At 40.5% G+C, this 19,177-nt stretch overlaps 1 protein-coding gene across 5 annotated transcripts in view; it reads left to right on the top strand.

Moving 5' to 3' along the window:
- Positions 1-14,548, top strand: part of ATP8B4 (ATPase phospholipid transporting 8B4 (putative)) — a 265,518-nt gene extending 250,970 nt beyond the window's left edge. For 4 of the 5 annotated variants that reach the window (XM_043920124.1, XM_043920122.1, XM_043920121.1 and 1 more), the window contains exon 28: positions 528-2,706. In XM_043920124.1, the coding sequence (XP_043776059.1) occupies positions 528-809 (282 nt within the window). In that variant the 3' untranslated portion in view covers positions 810-2,706. Of the gene's footprint in view, positions 1-527; positions 2,707-14,465 lie in introns of those variants that run through there. The other variant, XM_043920126.1, reaches the window with a different exon arrangement.
- The last annotated feature ends 4,629 nt before the right edge of the window (positions 14,549-19,177 follow it).

The following is a 19,177-nucleotide window of genomic DNA, read 5'->3' as shown; positions in this document are numbered from 1 at the left end:
GCTCTTCAAAAGGTCACCAGAAAACCCACAAGAAATCAAAACCATGACAAATCTCATGGTACTTGGACCTGTCACAAGAGTTTAGAAAATGAGTCATAAATTTCAAATTTGCTTAGTCCAATCACCACTGACTTTTTGGAGCCAGAGAACATCTAAAAGAGAAAGGGAAGGCTGATTTGGGGGAAATGGGACTGTAAATTGTTATACTGAGTTTGGGTGGTGCAAGTTACAAAATCATTCTGTGCAAAATATGGTCCTGTTCATTTAAGATGGATGTAGGAGATGGAGACAATTCTGAAATTTGTCTTAACACTTTTTATTTGCTTAATAGTCTCTTGAAGAAATAAAAACTGACCAGTATCCAGTTTTCCTGGCTTTTAGGTAAAAAACTAGATTTTGCAGTGAAGTTGAGTACTTGGTTATTACTGATGTTTTTACAGAAAAGGTTTTTACCTCAGGAAGTGGCCCACTATGTGGAGTCTGTCATTTGGATGCTCCGTCTCACTCTGGGTCTCCTTTGTCTCCAGATCCGCCAGTGGCAGAAGGCTCAAAAGAAGGCAAGGCCCCTGCGTAGCCGAAAGCCTCAGACTCGGAGATCAAGCTCGCGAAGATCTGGATATGCTTTTGCTCACCAAGAGGGCTATGGCGAGCTTATCACATCTGGAAAAAACATGCGAGCTAAAAATCCACCCCCAATGTCAGGGTTGGAAAAGACACTGTATAATAGCACTAGCTGGATTGAAAATTTATGTAAGAAAACCACAGACACAGTGAGCAGCTTTAGCCAGGATAAAACAGTAAAACTGTGAGTCAAGATGAATTTGAACCACACAGTTATCTTTTCATTTCAGCTGGAGCTGAAATCAGCTGGCTCCAGGGTTTGGGGTCAAGGGCTAGGCTGGAGCAGATGGCCTCACTTATCCTAAACCTGTGGCAAACAGCAGCCAGTGCCCATCAGAATAGAGATGCACTCTACTGACAACCAGGCCAGAGGGCACTGCCTAATTGATGAGTTGGTGGACAAAACTCTCAAAATACTAGCACAGATTTCTATCAACCTAGATACCAATCAATCTGTACTTTAGAATCTCATTTATGGAGAAACACTTGTAAATCTGCATACCCAGAGAATGGATCTTCAGATGGATAAAAGGATACATTCGCAAGCTGTATATCCCAGCTGTGAAAAGCATCCTTGTGACACATTAACACTTATATGTAAGGTCAGCTATTTCCAAGATACATGTTTAAAATTTTAGAGGTACACATTGTACACGAAGGTGATTTCAGACTTACAGCAGCTTGTCACTCTCCAGTCTTGATCTCTACCTGTGTGTTCAGTCAGAACAACAGATACCCTTCATGCCTAAAGAGAAGAAAAACATGCTGGTATTTCACATTTTTCTACTAGTCTGGAGACAAAGTAGACTGAGCATCTTTACAGTGGGTAGGCTGACAACTTGTTCAAATTTATTCAAGAAATTCTCAGGGACATACATGTTCATGAAATGTCAAAGAGAGACTCTAGATAGAAAGTATTCTATGTACTTGTCAATGACTTTTATAACAAACTCAGTAGTTATTTACTCTGTCATCCATAACTGTTGATGGACTCAGCAAAGCACTGAAATTTCACACTTTGATGATAGTATTTCATGTAATTAATGTATCTGCAAATACTTTCGTTATTTCCAATTTTGAAAAGCTCAGATTTGAAGCCAAACAAGTAATCTCTTTAATTGCTATTTAAGTATGCAGGTTTAGGTTGTTCACCTGTCATAATTCTAACATATGTGTTGAGTTTCTGGAGATGTACCAGCCCAAATTTCAGTCCACGTGTGAGTCACCAGTGCAGTAGCTATAAAAAGAATTCACTCATATTCATGTTCAAACTCCAGTTCTACTACTTACCTTGGTAACCTTTGGCAGGTAACATGCCTCCTCTGGGACTCAGTTTCTTCCTCTGTAAAATGAGGATTTTCTACCTACCTCATGTGGTTGTTTGAGGATTGTCAAAGCACAAATTCTTAAATCATTAAAAACAATTCTCAGTGAATAGATGATTAGGTAAGTGCCATTTAACTACTAATCATCAGAATAACAGAGTTTGAAAAGAGCAAATGTGAAGAACTGGAACTTAAGTAATCAATGGGAAAGGCCTTGATCAAATGAGATGGTAAAGTAAAAGCCTTACTTTGGTTAGTATCCTAAAGGGAACTAACCTTGGCGGTATTTCTATATAACTTTAACCATGAAGGTAAATTTCTCTATAAGAAAACAAAAATCATGTTTTATCAATTTTCTACAAATCAGTTTCCAACTTTATAGAATCTTTAATCTGGTCTTTATTGAATTATTAAAGTTATATTTCTGGAGAGAGTCAGATGGCCCTTGGGTGAGCTTGATGGCTAATAGGCTAGCAAGATATTAATGGATCACACAATCCTTTTTTTTTTTTTTGCTTTAATTTCCAAGTCTGGGATAATGTTTCCTGAATGGGATCAAATGAGATATGTATAAAAAAGCCTAATGCAGTGCTTTAATCATAGTTAATGGTTATAGATTTACCCTTTTCTCCTAATGCCTGCGTAGATTTATCCAATGTTAGTTTTTAGTGTCTAATTTGTCATTAGTTTCACTGTGTTTGCTTGCTTTTTGTAACATTTTTGAAAGATTTGAAAACTCTCAGTAAATATTTTGGCACTGTTGGTGTTTGATGTGTTGTTTCTTTATTGGAAACCCATTGGCAAAGTTTTTGTTACATTGATCAACTAATTATTTTTTCTCTCTTAGGGAAAGTGTACATCATTCCTAGGATCAGAGTCAAGAACAAAATGAACCAGTGCAACCTATGTTTAAGGGATGGGAAAGATTAGGAATGGTCCACGTTTGCAAATTCAGTTCAAATTAAATAAGGCTGTTTATAAACAGATAATGTGGATAGCTGTGAGAGAAACACATTTATCAGTTTACTTTGGCCATATGAGATCCAAATAAACTCACACACCCATTGCAAGGTTGTTCAAGTGCCAAGGATTATTTTGACCCAGAAGATAAAAAGCCTGAAGGGTGTTGGTGATGCTTTGGGGAACAGTAAAATTTTAGTTTTATGTAAACCATCAGATTATTGGGAAAGAAAAAAAATTAATTCTATATTCAGGACTAAAGTTGATAACTTGTGTTTTTAAAGTCTTTGTCCAAGTTTTGAGCTCTTAATAGACAATTACAAATTGTGTTTTCCAAAGGAGGGCTCAAGATGGCAGAATGAGAGAATGTGGCATTCACCTTCGCCTCCAGACACATCAAAAATACATCTACATACAGAATAATAGTTCTCATGGAAAACTAGTTGGAAACTGACTGAAGAACTCCTATATAGCCAAAGCTGCAAGAAAAATCTCCACCTAACAAGGTAGGAAAGAAAAAAGACATAGGATCAGGATCCCCACCCCTGAGAAGAATCTGAAAGGAAGAGAATCCTGCATTGGTTGGATCCTCACCTAGGGCTGCAAGCAGTTCGAGCCACAGTCCGGGTTTCCCAGGCCTGGGGAACAGCATGGAGAAGACAAGCCCTGTTGGCTAATGGCAGAACTGCTGAGACAGACAGAAGGGCTGTAGAAGCTCAGACTCAGTACCAAGGAGTCTGCGTGTGCCGGCTTGCCAACAATCACGGCAGAAAGAGCCTTGTACTGGCAGCTGCCATCTTGCTGCCTTTCTCAGCCCGAATGGGGCAAACAACTCCAGTACTGCTCACTCCTCACCATAGCTTTGTATGAGACCTGGGCCAGCTGGCCCTGAGGTTTGTATAACTACACAGAGACAGGTCTGGGATGTGAGCTGGCTAAGGCAGCAGTGGTCACTGGCAGCGTGTGCTTGGGCAGTGCTGCCAGTTTGCCACAGTGAGCCTCCCAGCGCAGTGTTCCAGCCCCACCCATGCCACACTGCAGCTGAGCATGGAGGCGGAGACGGCCCAGATTGCTGGCAGCAGCTCAGCCGCCTCCGTTTCTGCAGCCACAAAGCCCCGTGACTGGTGAAGGCCCCAGCCACTCCACATCGTAATATTGTACTAGATCTGGGACTAACATGACAGGGAAGGGATGTGACCTTGGGCTGCATCCCAGGGGAGCTGCAGAGGCCTTCACAGGCAGCACATCATTCCTCTGTGAGTGTGTGGGCTTAACTTTCTTTAGTGATCACTTCCTTTGGGGCAGGGCACACACTCAGGGGGAATGGAGCTTGACTGGGCTCAACCAGCCCGCTTCTACTCCATCACCTGGGGAGCAGGCCCCGCCCCTGACAGAATGGCAACAGCCACAGAGCAAAGAGGAAGTCCCACTTCATACCCAACACAGGCTTTAGACCCTCCAACGCCACCACAAGCCCTATCAAGGGGAAAACAGCCAGCACACCCTGAAGAAAGATGTGGCTGGTGTCCATATTAAAACCAGCCCTCTCACCAAAGACATTACACACAGTCTACACAGTGATGCTTCCATATAAATATGCCCTTTAAGAACCCTCTTACACTGTTGGTGGGAATGCAAACTAGTACAGCCGCTATGGAGAACAGTGTGGAGATTTCTTAAAAAACTGGAATTAGAACTGCCATATGACCCAGCAATCCCACTTCTGGGCATACACACCGAGGAAACCAGATCTGAAAGAGATACGTGCACCTCAGTGTTCATCGCAGCACTGTTTATAATAGCCAGGATGTGGAAGCAACCTCGATGCCCATCAGCAGACGAATGGATAAGAAAGCTGTGGTACATATACACCATGGAATATTACTCAGCCATTAAAAAGAATTCATTTGAATCAGTTCTAATGAGATGGATGAAACTGGAGCCCATTATACAGAGTGAAGTAAGCCAGAAAGATAAAGAACATTACAGCATACTAACACATATATATGGAATTTAGAAAGATGGTAATGATAACCCTATATGTAAAACAGAAAAAGAGACACAGAAGTACAGAACAGACTTTTGGACTCTGTGGGAGAAGGCGAGGGTGGGATGTTTCGAGAGAACAGCATCGAAACATGTATATTATCTATAGTGAAACAGATCACCAGCCCAGGTGGGATGCATGAGACAAGTGCTTGGGCCTGGTGCACTGGGAAAACCCAGAGGGATTGGGTAGAGAGGGAGGTGGGAGGGAGAATCGGGATGGGGAATACATATAAATCCATGGCTGATTCATGTCAATGTATGACAAAACCCACTACAATATTGTAAAGTGATTAGCCTCCAGCTAGTAAAAATAAGTGAAAATAAAAAAAAAGCCCTTTAAGAACACAAAAGCTAAGTTTCTGTGTCTCTCGGAATTTAGGGGAAAGTTAAATAAAATTAAAATGCATAAACCACTCCCAATAAGAAGAGCAAGAGAAACTCCATGGAACAGAACTCACCAGCGTACCAGATCCTGATTTCAAAAAGGTGGATTCATCTCTTAGAGTAATGGAAATAAAAGCAAACATAAATAAATGGGACCTAATTACACTTAAAAGTTTTTTCACAGCAAAGGAAACCACTGACAAAAGAAAAAGATAACCAAGGAGAAATATTTCTAAGAAAAAATATTTGCAAGTGATATGACTGATAAAGGATTAATAGCCAACATATATAAGCAGCTCATACAATTCAACATCAAAAACCAAACAAACCAATTAAACAATGGGTGGAAGAACTGAATAGACAACTTTCTGAAGAGGAAATTCAGATGGCCAAGCACGTGAAAAAATGCTCAACGTCGCTAATCATTAAAGAAGTGCAAATCAAAACCACAAGAGATATCATCTCACACCTGTCAGAATGACTATCATCAAAAAGTCTACAAATAAGAAATGTTGTCAAGGTTGTGGATGAAAGGGAATCCTTGTACGTCATAGGTGGGAATGTAAATTGCTTCTGCCACTGTGGAAAACAGTATGGAGGTTTCTCAAAAAACTAAACTACCATGTGACCCAGAGATTCCACTCCTGAGTATACATACAGAAAACCGCAAATCACTAATTCAAGAAGATACATGAACTCCAATGTTCACAGCAGCATTACTTACAACTGCTAAGACATGGAAGCAACCTATGTGTCCATCAACAAATGAAAGGATAAAGATGATGTGGTATATATTTATACAATAGAATACTATTCAGAATGAATATTTGCCATTTGCAGCAACATGAATGGACTCAAAGGGCATTATCCTAAGTGAAACAAGTCAGACAAAGACAAAAGCTATATAACTTATATGTGGAATATAAAAAATAAACTAGTGAATATAACAAAAAAGAAGCATACTCACAAATAGTGGTTACCACAAACTAGTGGTTACCAACAGGGAGAGGATTTGGAGGAGTAATACAGAGGTGGAAGAGTGGGTAATACAAACTACTGGGTGTAAGAAAGGCTACAAGCATATACTGCACAACATGGAAAATATAGCCAATATTTTTTAATAATTAGAAATGTGGTATAACCCTTAAAAATTATGTAAAAGTAAACAAATTTTTAAAAGTTACTCCTTAAACTTATATGGAATCACAAAAGACCCAGAATTTCCCAATCCTGAGGAAAAAGAACAAAACTGTGGGTATAATCCTTTCAGACTTCACATTCTGTCTACTTCAAAGCTACAGTAACTGAAACAGTATTGGCACAAAAACAGATATAGAGATCAGTAGAACTGGAGAGAAAACTTGGAAAGGAATTCACACACTTACAGTCAATTAATCTATGAGAAAGGAGACAAGATTATATAATGGAGAAAAGACAGTCTCTTCAATAAGTGGTGCTGGGAAAACTGGAAAGCCACACATAAAAGAATAAAATTAGAGCATTATCTAACACCATGCACAGAAATAAACTCAAATGGAGTAAAGACTAAATATTCATACTATAAAATTACTAGAGGAAAACATAGGTAGAACACTTTTTCACATAAATGGTAGCAATCCTTTTGGATCCATCTCACAGACTAATGGAGAAAAAAAAATAAAAGTAAATAAATGGGACCTAATTAAACTCAAAAACTTTGGTATAATAAAGGAAACCATAGAGAAAACAAAGAGATAACCTACAGAATGGGAGAAAATATTTTCAAAGGATGTGACCAATAAGGGATTAGTCTCCAAATTTTACAAACAGTTCATGTGGCTTGATAGCAAAGAAATAGCCTGATCAAAAAATGGGCAGATGACCTAAATAGACATTTCTCCAAAGAAGGCATATAGATGGCCAAAAGGCCCACAAATGTATACTCAACATTGCTAAGTATTAGAGAAATGCAAATTAAAACAACAACAACCAAAAAAAAAAAAAAAAACTACAACAAAGCATCATCTCACTCCAGTCAGAGTGAGTGAAGTGAAAGTTGCTCAGTTGTGTCTGACTCTCTGAGACCCCAGGGACTGTAGCATGCCAGGCTCCTCTGTCTTGGGGACTCTCCAGGCAAGAATACTGGAGTGGGGAGCTGTTCCCCTTCTCCATGGGATCGTCCCAACCCAGGGATTGAACCCAGGTCTCCTGCATTGCAGGCAGATTCTTTACCCGCAGAGCCACCAGAGAAGCCCAAGAAAACTGGAGTTGGTAGCCTATCCCTTCTCCAGGGGATCTTCCCAACCCAGGAATCAAACTGGGGTCTCCTGCATTGCAGGCAGATTCTTTACCAGCTGAGCTACCAGGGAAGCCCTGGTAAGTATTACAGAAATGCAACTTAAATCTACAATGAAGTATCATGTCACTCCAGCCAGAGTGGCCATCATAAAAATTCCTCCAAATAATAGATGCTGGAGAGGGTGTGGAGAAAAGGGAACCCAAGTACATTGCTGGTGGGAATGTAAATTGGTACAGCCACTATAGAGAACAGTATGGAGTTTCCTTAAAAAAACTAAAAATAGAACTACCATATGATCTAACAATCCCACTCCTAGGCATATATCTGGAGAAAACCATAATTCAAAAAGATACATGCACTTCAATGTTCATAGCAGCATTATTTACAATTGACAAGATATGGAAGTCACCTAACTGTTCATCAACAGATGAATAAAGAATATGTGGCAGGGTGTGTGTGTGTATACATATATAAAAATGCCAAGATTTCATTTTTTATGGTTGAATATGTTCTTTATAGAGAGAAGACATAGAAGACATAAAAATGCACCAAAGCAAAAATTGCATGCTGAAAGTCAGACTCACCTTTCCTTGGTTCCCTTTTCTCCAGTAACTTGACTCAAGTCCTGGATGTTTTGTTGCTCTCCTTCAGTGAGACTACCACAGCACTAGGCCACCACTTTCTTCCATATTTCCACGTCCCATGATTTGAAATGAGAAATGCCCCGGGGGGAAAAACAGTGTGAAATATGAGACTCTCTCAATGCATGAAGCTACTCTCTGAGATCTTGGCCCTCTAGTTCTGGCTGCAGCAATCCCACTGCTGGGCATATACCCCCAAAAGGTGAAAACTCTAATTAAAAAAGGTACATGTACCCCAGTGTTCATAGTAGCACTACTTACAATAGCCAAGAAATGAAAGCAACCCAATTCCCATCAACAGATGACTGGCTTAAAAAATGTGGCATATATATATATATATACACATACACACACACACACACACAATGAATTATAACTCAACCTAAGAAAAACAAAATATTGCTATTTCCAGCAACATGGATGGACCTAGAGAATAATATGCTTAGGGAAATATGTCAGACAGAGTAAGACAAATACTACATATCATCACTTATATGTGGAATCTAAAAAATATTACAAATGAATGTATATACAAAAGACAGACTTTTTTACATAGAAAACAAACTTATGATTCCCAAAGAGGAGAGGGAGGGGCAAAGGGACAAATGAGTATAGGATGAACAAACTGCTATATATATAATATATATATAAATAGCTAGGATTTATGGCTTACCAGAAGAAATTATACTCAATATCTTTAATGACCTATAATACAATCTAATCTGAAAAAAAAAAGAACTGAATCACTATTCACCTGAAACTAACACAATATGGTAAATCAACTTACTTCAATAAAAAAATAAATAATTTAAAAAAAAAGAACAAATCGTGTTTTCTATTTTTCTCTCTCTCATTTGCCCCCATATATATCTATGATCTAAAGACAGAGAGGGGTGAAGAAAGCAAGAGATAAAGAAGGGACTGGAAAAAGAGGAAGGGAGATAGGAGTTTCCAAATATGTATCACTTAAGGTGATATGACTTCCTGCAAAACGAATTTAACTCCTCAAAGGAAAAAATGTTAGATTGTATTTGAAACACAAATAACAAAACCTCCTGCATAGTTAATGTGAGGTCAAGAAAATTTCATTAGTGAACTCTAATAGTTTTCTGGTAGCATCTTTAGGGTTTTCTATGTATAGTATCATGTTATCTGCAACAGTGAAAAAAACCTGTTTTTTAAACAGTTTAAGAAACTTAAGTTTTTTTAAACATCATAAGTTTTTTAAAAACATAAGTTAAAAAACATCTGCAACAGTTTTACTTCTTATTTTCCAGTTTGGATTCCTTTTATTTCCTTTTCTTCTCTGATTGCCGTAGATAGGACTTCCAAAACCATGTTGAATAAAAGGGCAAGAGTGGACATCCTTGTCTTGTTCCTGATCTCAGAGAAAATGCTTTCAAGTCTTCATTGTAGAGAAGATGGGGTACATATATACAGTGGAATATTAGTCCGCCATCACAAAAATGAAATCACACCATTTGTAGCAACATGGAAAGACCTGGAGATTATGACACTAAGTGAAGTAAGTCAGACAAAGACAAATATTATATGATATCACTTGTATGTGGACTCTAAAAAAAATAAATGAACTTATTTACAAAACAGAGAGAGAGTCACAGACTTCGAAAACAAACTTATGGTTACCAAAAGGGAAATGTGGTGGGGTGGGGATAATAAGAGTTTGGGATTAACATAAACACACTCAGTTCAGTTCAGTTGCTCAGTCGTGTCCGACTCTTTGCGACCCCATGAATCGCAGCATGCCAGGTCTCCCTGTCCATCACAAACTCCCAGAGTTTACTCAAACTCATGCCCATCAAGTCGGTGATGCCATCCAGCCATCTCATCCTCTGTCGTCCCCTTCTCCTCCTGCCTCCAACCCCTCCCAGCATCAGGGTCTTTTCCAATGAGTCAACTCTTCGCATGAGGTGGCCAAAGTATTGGAGTTTCAGCTTCAGCATCAGTCCTTCCAATGAACGCCCAGGAATTATCTCCTTCAGGATGGACTGGTTGGATCTCCTTGCAGTCCAAGGGACTCTCGGGAGTCTTCTCCAACACCACAGTTCAAAAGCATCAATTTTTCAGTGCTCAGCTTTCTTCACAGTGCAACTCTCACATCCATACATGACCACTGGAAAAACCATAGTCTTGACCAGACGGACTTTTGTTGGCAAAGTAATGTCTCTGCTTTTTAATATGCTCTCTAGGTTGGTCATAACTTTCCTTCCAAGGAGTAAGTGTCTTTTAATTTCATGGCTGCAGTCATCATCTGCACTGATTTTGGAGCCCCAAAAAATAAAGTCTGATACTGTTTCCACTGTCTCCCCATCTATTTCCCATGAGGTGATGGGACCAGATGCCATGATCTTAGTTTTCTGATTGTTGAACTTTAAGCCAACTTTTTCACTCTCCTCTTTCACTTTCATCAAGAGGCTCTTTAGTTCCTCTTCACTTTCTGCCATAAGGGTGGTGTCATCTGCATATCTGAGATTATTGATATTTCTCCCGGCAATCTTGATTCCAGCTTGTGCTTCTTCCAGCCCAGTGTTTCTCATGATGTACTCTGCATATAAGTTAAATAAGCAGGGTGACAATATACAGCCTTGACGTACTCCTTTTCCTATTTGGAACCATTCTGTTGTCCCATGTCCAGTTCTAACTGTTGCTTCCTGACCTGCATACAGGTTTCTCAAGAGGCAGGTCAGATGGTCTGGTATTCCCATCTCTGGAAGAATTTTCCTCAGTTTATTGTGATCCACACAGTCGAAGGCTTTGGCATAGTCAATAAAGCAGAAATAGATGTTTTTCTGGAACTTTCTTGCTTTTTCGATGATCCAGCGGATATTGGCAATTTGATCTCTGGTTCCTCTGCCTTTTCTAAAACCAGCTTGAACATCTGGAAGTTCACGATTCACGTATTGCTGAAGCCTGGCTTGGAGAATTTTGAACATTACTTTACTAGCGTGTGAGAGGAGTGCAATTGTGTGGTAGTTTGAGCATTCTTTGGCATTGCCTTCCTTAGGGACTGGAATGAAAACGGACCTTTTCCAGTCCTGTGGCCACTGCCGAGTTTTCCAAATTTGCTGGCATATTGCGTGCAGCCTTTCACAGCATCATCTTTTAGGATTTGAAATAGCTCAACTGGAATTCCATCACCTCCACTAGCTTTGTTCATAGTGACGCTTTCTAATGCCTACTTGACTTCACATTCCAGGATTAGGTGAGTGATCACACCATTGTGATTATCTGGGTCGTGAAGATCTTTTTTGTACAATTCTTCTGTGTATTCTTGCCACCTCTTCTTAATATCTTCTGCTTCTGTTAGGTCTATACCATTTCTGTCCTCTATTGAGCCCATTTTTGCATGAAATGTTCCCTTGGTATCTCTAATTTTCTAGAAGAGATCTCTAGTCTTTCCCATTCTGTTGTTTTCCTCTATTTCTTTGCACTGTTCACTGAGGAAGGCTTTCTTATTTCTCCTGGCTTTTCTTTGGAACTCTGCATTCAAATGGGAATATCTTTCCTTTTCTCCTTTGCTTTTAGCTTATCTTCATTTCACAGCTATTTGTAAGGCCTCCTCAGACAACCATTTTGCCTTTTTGCATTTCTTTTCCATGGGGATGGTCTTGATCCCTGTCTCCTGTACAATGTCAGGAACCTCTGTCCATAGTTCATCAGGCTCTCTGTCTATCAGATCTAGTCCCTTAAATCTATTTCTCACTTCCACTGTATATTCATAAGGGATTTGATTTAGGTCATACCTGAATGGTCTAGTGGTTCTCCCTACCTTCTTCAGTTTAAGTCTGAATTTGGTAATAAGGAGTTCATGATCTGAGCCACAGTCAGCTCCCAGTCTTGTTTTTGCTGACTGTATAGAGCTTCTCCATCTTTGGCTGCAAAGAATATAATCAATCTGATTTCGGTGTTGACCATCTGGTGATGTCCATATGTAGAGTCTTTTCTTGTGTTATTGGAAGAGGGTGTTTGCTATGACCAGTGCATTCTCTTGGTAAAACTCACTACCATGTGTAAAATAGATAATCAGTTAAAACCTACTGTAGAGCACAGAGAACTCTATTCAGTATTCTGTAATAATCTACATGGGAAAACAATCTGAAGAAGAATGGATATATGTACATGTGTAAGTGAATCACTTTGCTATACACCTGAAATACAACATTGTAAATCTACTTTACTCCAATACAAAATAAAAATTAAATTTAAAAAAGAAAATTTCATTGGAATATGGGTCATGAGCTCTGACTTCTTATAGCAGTGATGCTACTGACTGGTGTGAGGCGGGGCATGCCACCCAACTACCCTAGACCTTAGGGTCAGTTCATCAATGGAGAAAATGGCCAGCATGGTCTCAAAGACAGTTTCTTATTCACACATTCTATAAGTTGGTTTTGCCAGTACTGCCTGCTATGTATTTGTAATTGTTTTTGATGGGAAGGAGGGAGGGAGGAAGGGAGCAAAGAAGAGTGAAAGGGAAAAAGATCAAACTGGATGCTGTCTTGAGGGCAGGGCTTGGCTCTGGCACTGGCTTCTGTTTCTCTACAACAGTCCCTGGTGTCCTTCTATCTCCAGATCTTTCTCAGTCTCACCGCTTAGGGGTGCTAAACCCCATAGTAGTGCTTCTGTATGAGTCAGTTGAACACAGTTTCTTCCTAGTGATTCACTGAGATCTTATAACTCCTTTCCTCTCTGCCATTTTTAGTATCAAAAGTATAAGGAAATAAAAGCAAGACACTCATGCCAGGTAAAAAGAGGGCCTCTTTAAAATTCTCAATACCTTATTCCTGGGCTTAGAGGAGATTCTTTGGGTCCCAGTTTCCTTAAGATTCAAGTTGAAACAACAGAACTTGAGCTAGTGCCTTCCTAGTTATATAGAATTTTTCAGTCTGTGTATTCTTTGAGCCTGACACAACCCTGTCAGCTGGGCAGAGTGATCATGTTGAACTCACTTTTAGGAAGAGGGAACTAAGGCACAGAGAGGTTAAGTGCTTTGTCCAGGGTCACACAGGAAGTGAGAGAGCTAGAACTCACCGAGTGACAGCAAGCCTGCAGCCTCTTACCTGCACGTCTCCATTCTGGCACCAGGCTCTCCTTGGAGATCTGGGATATCTCAGCAGTCTCTCCTCCTAAACCAATCATTTTGCTTAAGGATACAGATTCGGGGAAGCAGTGCAAACAAGTTCAATGTATTTTGAAACATGTATTTCAGGTGTTCTCTTTCAGTGAAAATTAGCAAGATTTCCACCTTTCCCTTACGCATGTCATGAAGTTATTAATGGATAGTGGTGGAGTATAGACAAGGAAAATGTGCCTGACACTATTTTTTTTTTCAGTTACTAGAAAACAACAAATCAGAAAGACTTTACTTCTGATTTTTACAGCCAGGACTTATATTACTCTGTTAGTATATGCACAAAATGCCTTGAGATTTATATAATCTAGTTACCTCAGTTAAATAACTCAGAATTACTATTTTAGATTTTAAAAATTAGACACAAAGTTTAATAGTGGAAGAAGCCAGAAATGATGATGACTTCTGGACTGTAAATGGCTTTTGTGGGTCAGGGATCAGATAATTATGTGAGGCCACAATTTTCCAATTTTTACATTAACATCTGGTATTAAATGTCTGCACTGTGCTCTCCTGCGTCACATTTCATTCCTTGGTGAGAAATCATAAACTTTTGCAATTCTCTAGCCTAAGCATTTTGCCGAACTGCCTGGAAGCCAGAATTAAATGACCCATGTGTTTAAAAATGCACATTGCAAAAGATCTGGAGGGTCCGGCTGGGCTGATCTGTAGGACTGGAGCTGTGATTTAACCAAGAAAGGGGCCTATCTGTCCTCGGGTTTCAAAACTTCCTGGCAGATCCATTCCTGTAACTGGTGCAAAATGCAAATCAGCTTGGAGCTGCATACGTAAGTGTCCAGAGTTCAAAAAATAATCATGATGAGCTGGCCAGAAATCTCTGGCTATCTCAAGTTTGGTTCCCGTAAGGTTTATAAGGGCAAGTTTAAATTTTTAATAAACTGCATCCCTGGGTTTATAAAAAAAAAAAAGTTATTGGATCAGGATGCATAGTGAGATGGTGGTGAACTTACTTTGGAAGTAATAAAGGAGAAATATAGTCGCTTCATCTTTGTCACAAATGTTTCTATGTTCCCTGTCTTCCTGAATGTGAGCAGAGAGGAGGATGTTTCTCTGATGTTGATGGTTTTACTTCTGGTCCCCTCCCTGCCGCCCTCAGTGTGCAGCACTGAATAAATATGTAAGTACAAACTAATGGACAGAGATTGGACGGGAATTACACTGACTCTAACACAGCCTCAGAAACTGTTTTGAATAAAATCTGTATTACTTTCTTGAGACGATGACACTTTTATTAAGTAATGATTGAAAAATAATTAACTTAGGATCATGATTAGGTGATTGGGAGAGAGATTAAAATCATTATCAATATGTTCAGCAAGGACACTGACCAGTAAGAATGGACAGAATCATTAACGACTGATGCTTCCCTACTGTTAATTGTGGCTGGCATTCAGCCCTATTCTGATCACATTCTAAGTCACATATGAAAACTATACCTATTTTTCTTTATAATGTGCCTACTTGGTCTGATCCCTGGGTTGGGAAGATCCCCTGGAGAAGGGAAAGGCCACCCACTCCAGTATTCTGGCCTGGAGAATTCCACGGATTGTATAGTCCATGGGGTCGCAAAGAGTCAGACATGACTGAATGACTTTCACTTTGCTTGGTCTGAACTAGATAAAAACAAAATTTCTAAGCTAAGTAATTCATAGATACTATAGGGCAGGTGAAAATATTTTCTTGGTATTGCTCTGCTATACCAGCTAATTGTTTATATTTCCTAAAGCTATAGAACTATGTGTTTTGAACAATAGGAATAGTTTCTAACTGTATAACATTAATGACAAACTATCCTGAGGTATTATGAATGGTTTCTTATCTTTATGAATTACTGACATTATTGATAGAATATTTTTATAAATAAAAGTCTTATAAATAATTAAGCAGCTCATACCAGAAAAACAAATAACCCAATCAAAAAGTGGGGAGAAGACCTAAACAGACATTTCTCCAAAGAAGACACACAGATGGCTAACAAACACATGAAAAGATGCTCAACATCACTCATTATTAGAGAAATGCAAATCAAAACTACAATGAGGTATCACCTCACAGTGATCAGAAAGGCTATCATCAAAAAAATCTACGAACAATAAATGTTGGAGAGGATGTGGAAAAAAGAGAACCTCTTGCACTGTTGGTGGGAATGTAAATTGATACAGCCACTAAGGAGGACAGTATGGAAATTCCTTAAAAAACTAGGAGTAAAAGTACCATATGACTCAATAATCCCGTTACTGGGCCTTTTCCCTGAGAAAACCACAACTGAAAAAAACACATGAACCCCAGTGTTCATTGTAGCACTCTTTACAATAGCTAGGACATGGAAGCAACCTAGATGTCCATTGACAGATGAATGGATAAAGAAGCTGTGGTACATATATACAATGGAATATTACTCAGCCATAAAAAGGAATGTATTTGATTTGAGTCAGTTCTAATGAGGTGGATGAAACTAGGGCCTATTATACAGAGTGAAGTAGGTCAGAGAGAGAAAAATATATGAATGCATATATACATGGAATCTAGAAATATGATACTGATGAACCTATTTGCAGGGCAGCAGTGGAGATGCAGACATAGAGAACAGACTTGTGGACATGGATTGGGGGAAGGAGAGGGTGGGATAACTGGAGAAAGTAGCATGGAAACATATGCACTACCATATGTAAAATGGATAGTGGGAACTTGCTGTTTGATGCAGGGAACTCAAAATGGGGCTTAAAAGAGGGGTGGAATGGGGAGGGAGGTGGGAGGGAGATTCAAGAGTCAGGGGACATATGTATACCTATGGCTGATTAATGTTGATGTATGACAGAAACTAACACAATATTGCAAAGCAATAATCCTTCCATTTAAAAAATTAAATATATACATAACTAAAAAAAAAAAAAAAGAAAACAATTATGGCTCAGGACTTCAGAGCAATAGTCCTTGTCCCTGTAACTTTGTGACCAGCTGGGAGAGCTAGACACCACAGAGGTGACATGGGAGCTGTGGGAATAATGACATTCACTAGGGACTAGGGACTAGGGGCTAGGCCTGCTCCTGGCTGCTGGGACCAAGTAAGACTTGAGATTCTTACAGAAGCCAAGGGAATGTATGGAAAGACTAGAGCTTGAGAGCTAGTCTAACCGGAGGTAGAAAGATAAAAGAATGTGACACTATATACATCTCCAAATTTCTGTGGATGCACTGAATAATTCTTTGACTTGCTATTTTATATAGTAATCATTATTATTAGCTCATTCTGAGAAGTTCTGATATGAGGTATGTGTGTCCAGTCCAAGCTGCCTGTAGGTCTCTTGTGCTCTTTATCACTCCACACATTATCCCCAGTCCTCCTCCTTTAGCTACACTGGGGTGGTGTTCCTTGGTCCATCTACCCATTAAGCTGAAATCAAGGGTATCAGATACCTAAGATACGTTAGGTAACCCCCAAAGGCTATTCTCAATTATATACTCATCAACTGCAGCTTACCCTTCACTTTTGGCTTTCTATCTGATCCTCCAGGCCTGAGGACTTTCTCCAAAATAGCACCATAGAGCAGCCAGAGGCATTTAGTGGACTTGCTGCTAGATGGAAGGGCTCCCTGGTTTAAAAAAAAAATGGGGTGGAGAAAATGAGTAGAGTGCCTTCTCTGAATCCTGGGCACCTGGGCAGCTCCAAAGAGGAACTGTTTCTTTGGAAATATGTGATGACTGAGACAGTGTGGTAAGGTGGCTAGTTTGTCTTGAGCATCTCCCTTCACTCAGCCATACTCTTTTCACCATCAAACACCCTATCCAGGTTGCCCTTCATAGTCTCTCTGTTATCTCAGAGATCTGCTAAACATCTATAGCAGACATCTGGTGTTATCTCAGACATCTGCTAAACATCTGTAGAACTGTTCCATGTGACATTTCTGCATTCTAACAGGGGATAGTATAGTTTCTACTTCATGCAGGAACCCTCTTCAGAATAAGCCTACAGGTGGCATTCACCCTCTGCCCACGTGTTCTCAGGGATGCAGTGTTCACTAGCTCAAGGCAGCCAGTCCCCTAAGAGTACAGCCCCATTGTGAGGAAATGGCCCCTTCTCCCAATCTGAGATCTGATTACCCCCAGTCACCAGCCAGTGCCTGCTTCCACCCTTGGAGAGTATGTTGAGTCAGTCTCTTCCTCATGATAGCATCTCAAATATTGGTGCTCTTCCTTCTGACTTCCTCTCTTCTCTGAGTTATACCACAGGTTCTTTTGACTGTCTGTAGTCTTTAAAGTGATCTGTGGCCTGATAATGGAAGTTGGAATAATCCGTGATCTCTAAAATGTTTTCATCTTCCCTGAGAACCTTGTCAAGATCTGGAAGGGAGTACCTTGAAGCTGAAAAAATATGGAAAAATAGACACAAAGATGATGATGAGAGGGTGTTAAAAGACTGGCAAGCTGTCATCCACATAGTCAAAGTGGTTTCCCTAATACTAGTGCTTAGTGGGGGTTGTCCTGGATGTCCTTGGCATAAACAAGTTGATGAACAGTATCAAGATGGTGGAATAGGAGGATGTGGAGCTCACCTTTCCACATAAAAGACATTAAAAATATGTCAAAACATGTGGAACAATTTACATGAAAAACTAATGGAAACTGGTAGAAGAACTTCTATGCAACCAAACCTGTAAGAAAGATCTCCATGTAAATGGGTGCATGCTAAGTTGCTTTAGTTGTGTCCAATTCTTTGTGACCCTATGGACTGTAGCCTGCCAGGTTCCTCTGTCCATGGGATTCTCCAGGCAAGAATATTGGAGTGGGTTGCCATGCCCTCCTCCACAGGATATTCCTGATCTGGGCAGGTGGATTCTTTTACTGCTAAGCCATCAGAGAAGCCCGTGTAAATGGGTACCATGGAGAAAAGACATAAAGTTGAAACCTCTGTCCCTGGGAGGGATCTGAGAGGCAGAATAGGTCCATAAAGATGAACCCCTACCTTGGGGAGTGAGTAGATGAAGCCACAGAGTGGGCCTCCCAGTCCTGGGGTCTACATGGAGGATACAAGCCTCCTTGGCTGTTGAGAGAGCTGTTGGAACAAAAGAAAGGACTGGGGAAGCCTATACTTTACCTGCAAAGAATGTGTGAGTGCTGGCTGGCCAACAATCAGGTAGAAAAGAACTTTGCACTGGTGGCTGCTGCCTCACCATGCTCCTGAATCCAAGCGGGGCAAACACCCTGGCCCTGTTCACTCCCCACCGTAACTTAGTGTGGGATCTGAGGCAGCCAAGCACTGGGAAAAGACTTGATATAGCTAGTCAGAGACAGCCCGAGGGCCTGGAGTGCAGTTGGGGTGGGACAGTAGCAGGCATTGGCAGTGATTACAGTGGCACTGGGAACTGGTGCACCTTGGTCCCTGCTCCTGTCCCCACTCCAACCCCACAAAGGCTCTGGCCCTGCTCACTCCGTGCCGCAGCTTGGCTTGAGGTCTGAGCCAGCTGGGCCCAGGGGGAACACTTGCTCCAGCTGCTCAGGGACAGCCCAGGGAGCCTGGGATGTTGTCCAGGTGGGGCGGTGGTGGCCACTGTTGGTGCTTGCTCAGGTGGTGAAGCAGGAGATACCTTGACCTGCAGGCCACGGTCTATCTTCCAGCCAGTGAGTGCTTTGACCCCCTCACCTCACACCACAGCCTTGTAAAGGATCTGAGATGAACACATGGGAGAAGAGATGTGATTGGGCTGTGTTCTAGTGGAACCACAGATGCCTACACAGGTGGCACGTT

Source organism: Cervus elaphus, chromosome 12 (assembly GCF_910594005.1).
Source record: "Cervus elaphus chromosome 12, mCerEla1.1, whole genome shotgun sequence".
Classification (NCBI taxonomy): domain Eukaryota; kingdom Metazoa; phylum Chordata; class Mammalia; order Artiodactyla; family Cervidae; genus Cervus; species Cervus elaphus.
The sequence above is the reverse complement of the archived record's forward strand: the minus strand, read 5'-3'. Positions and strand labels throughout refer to the sequence as shown.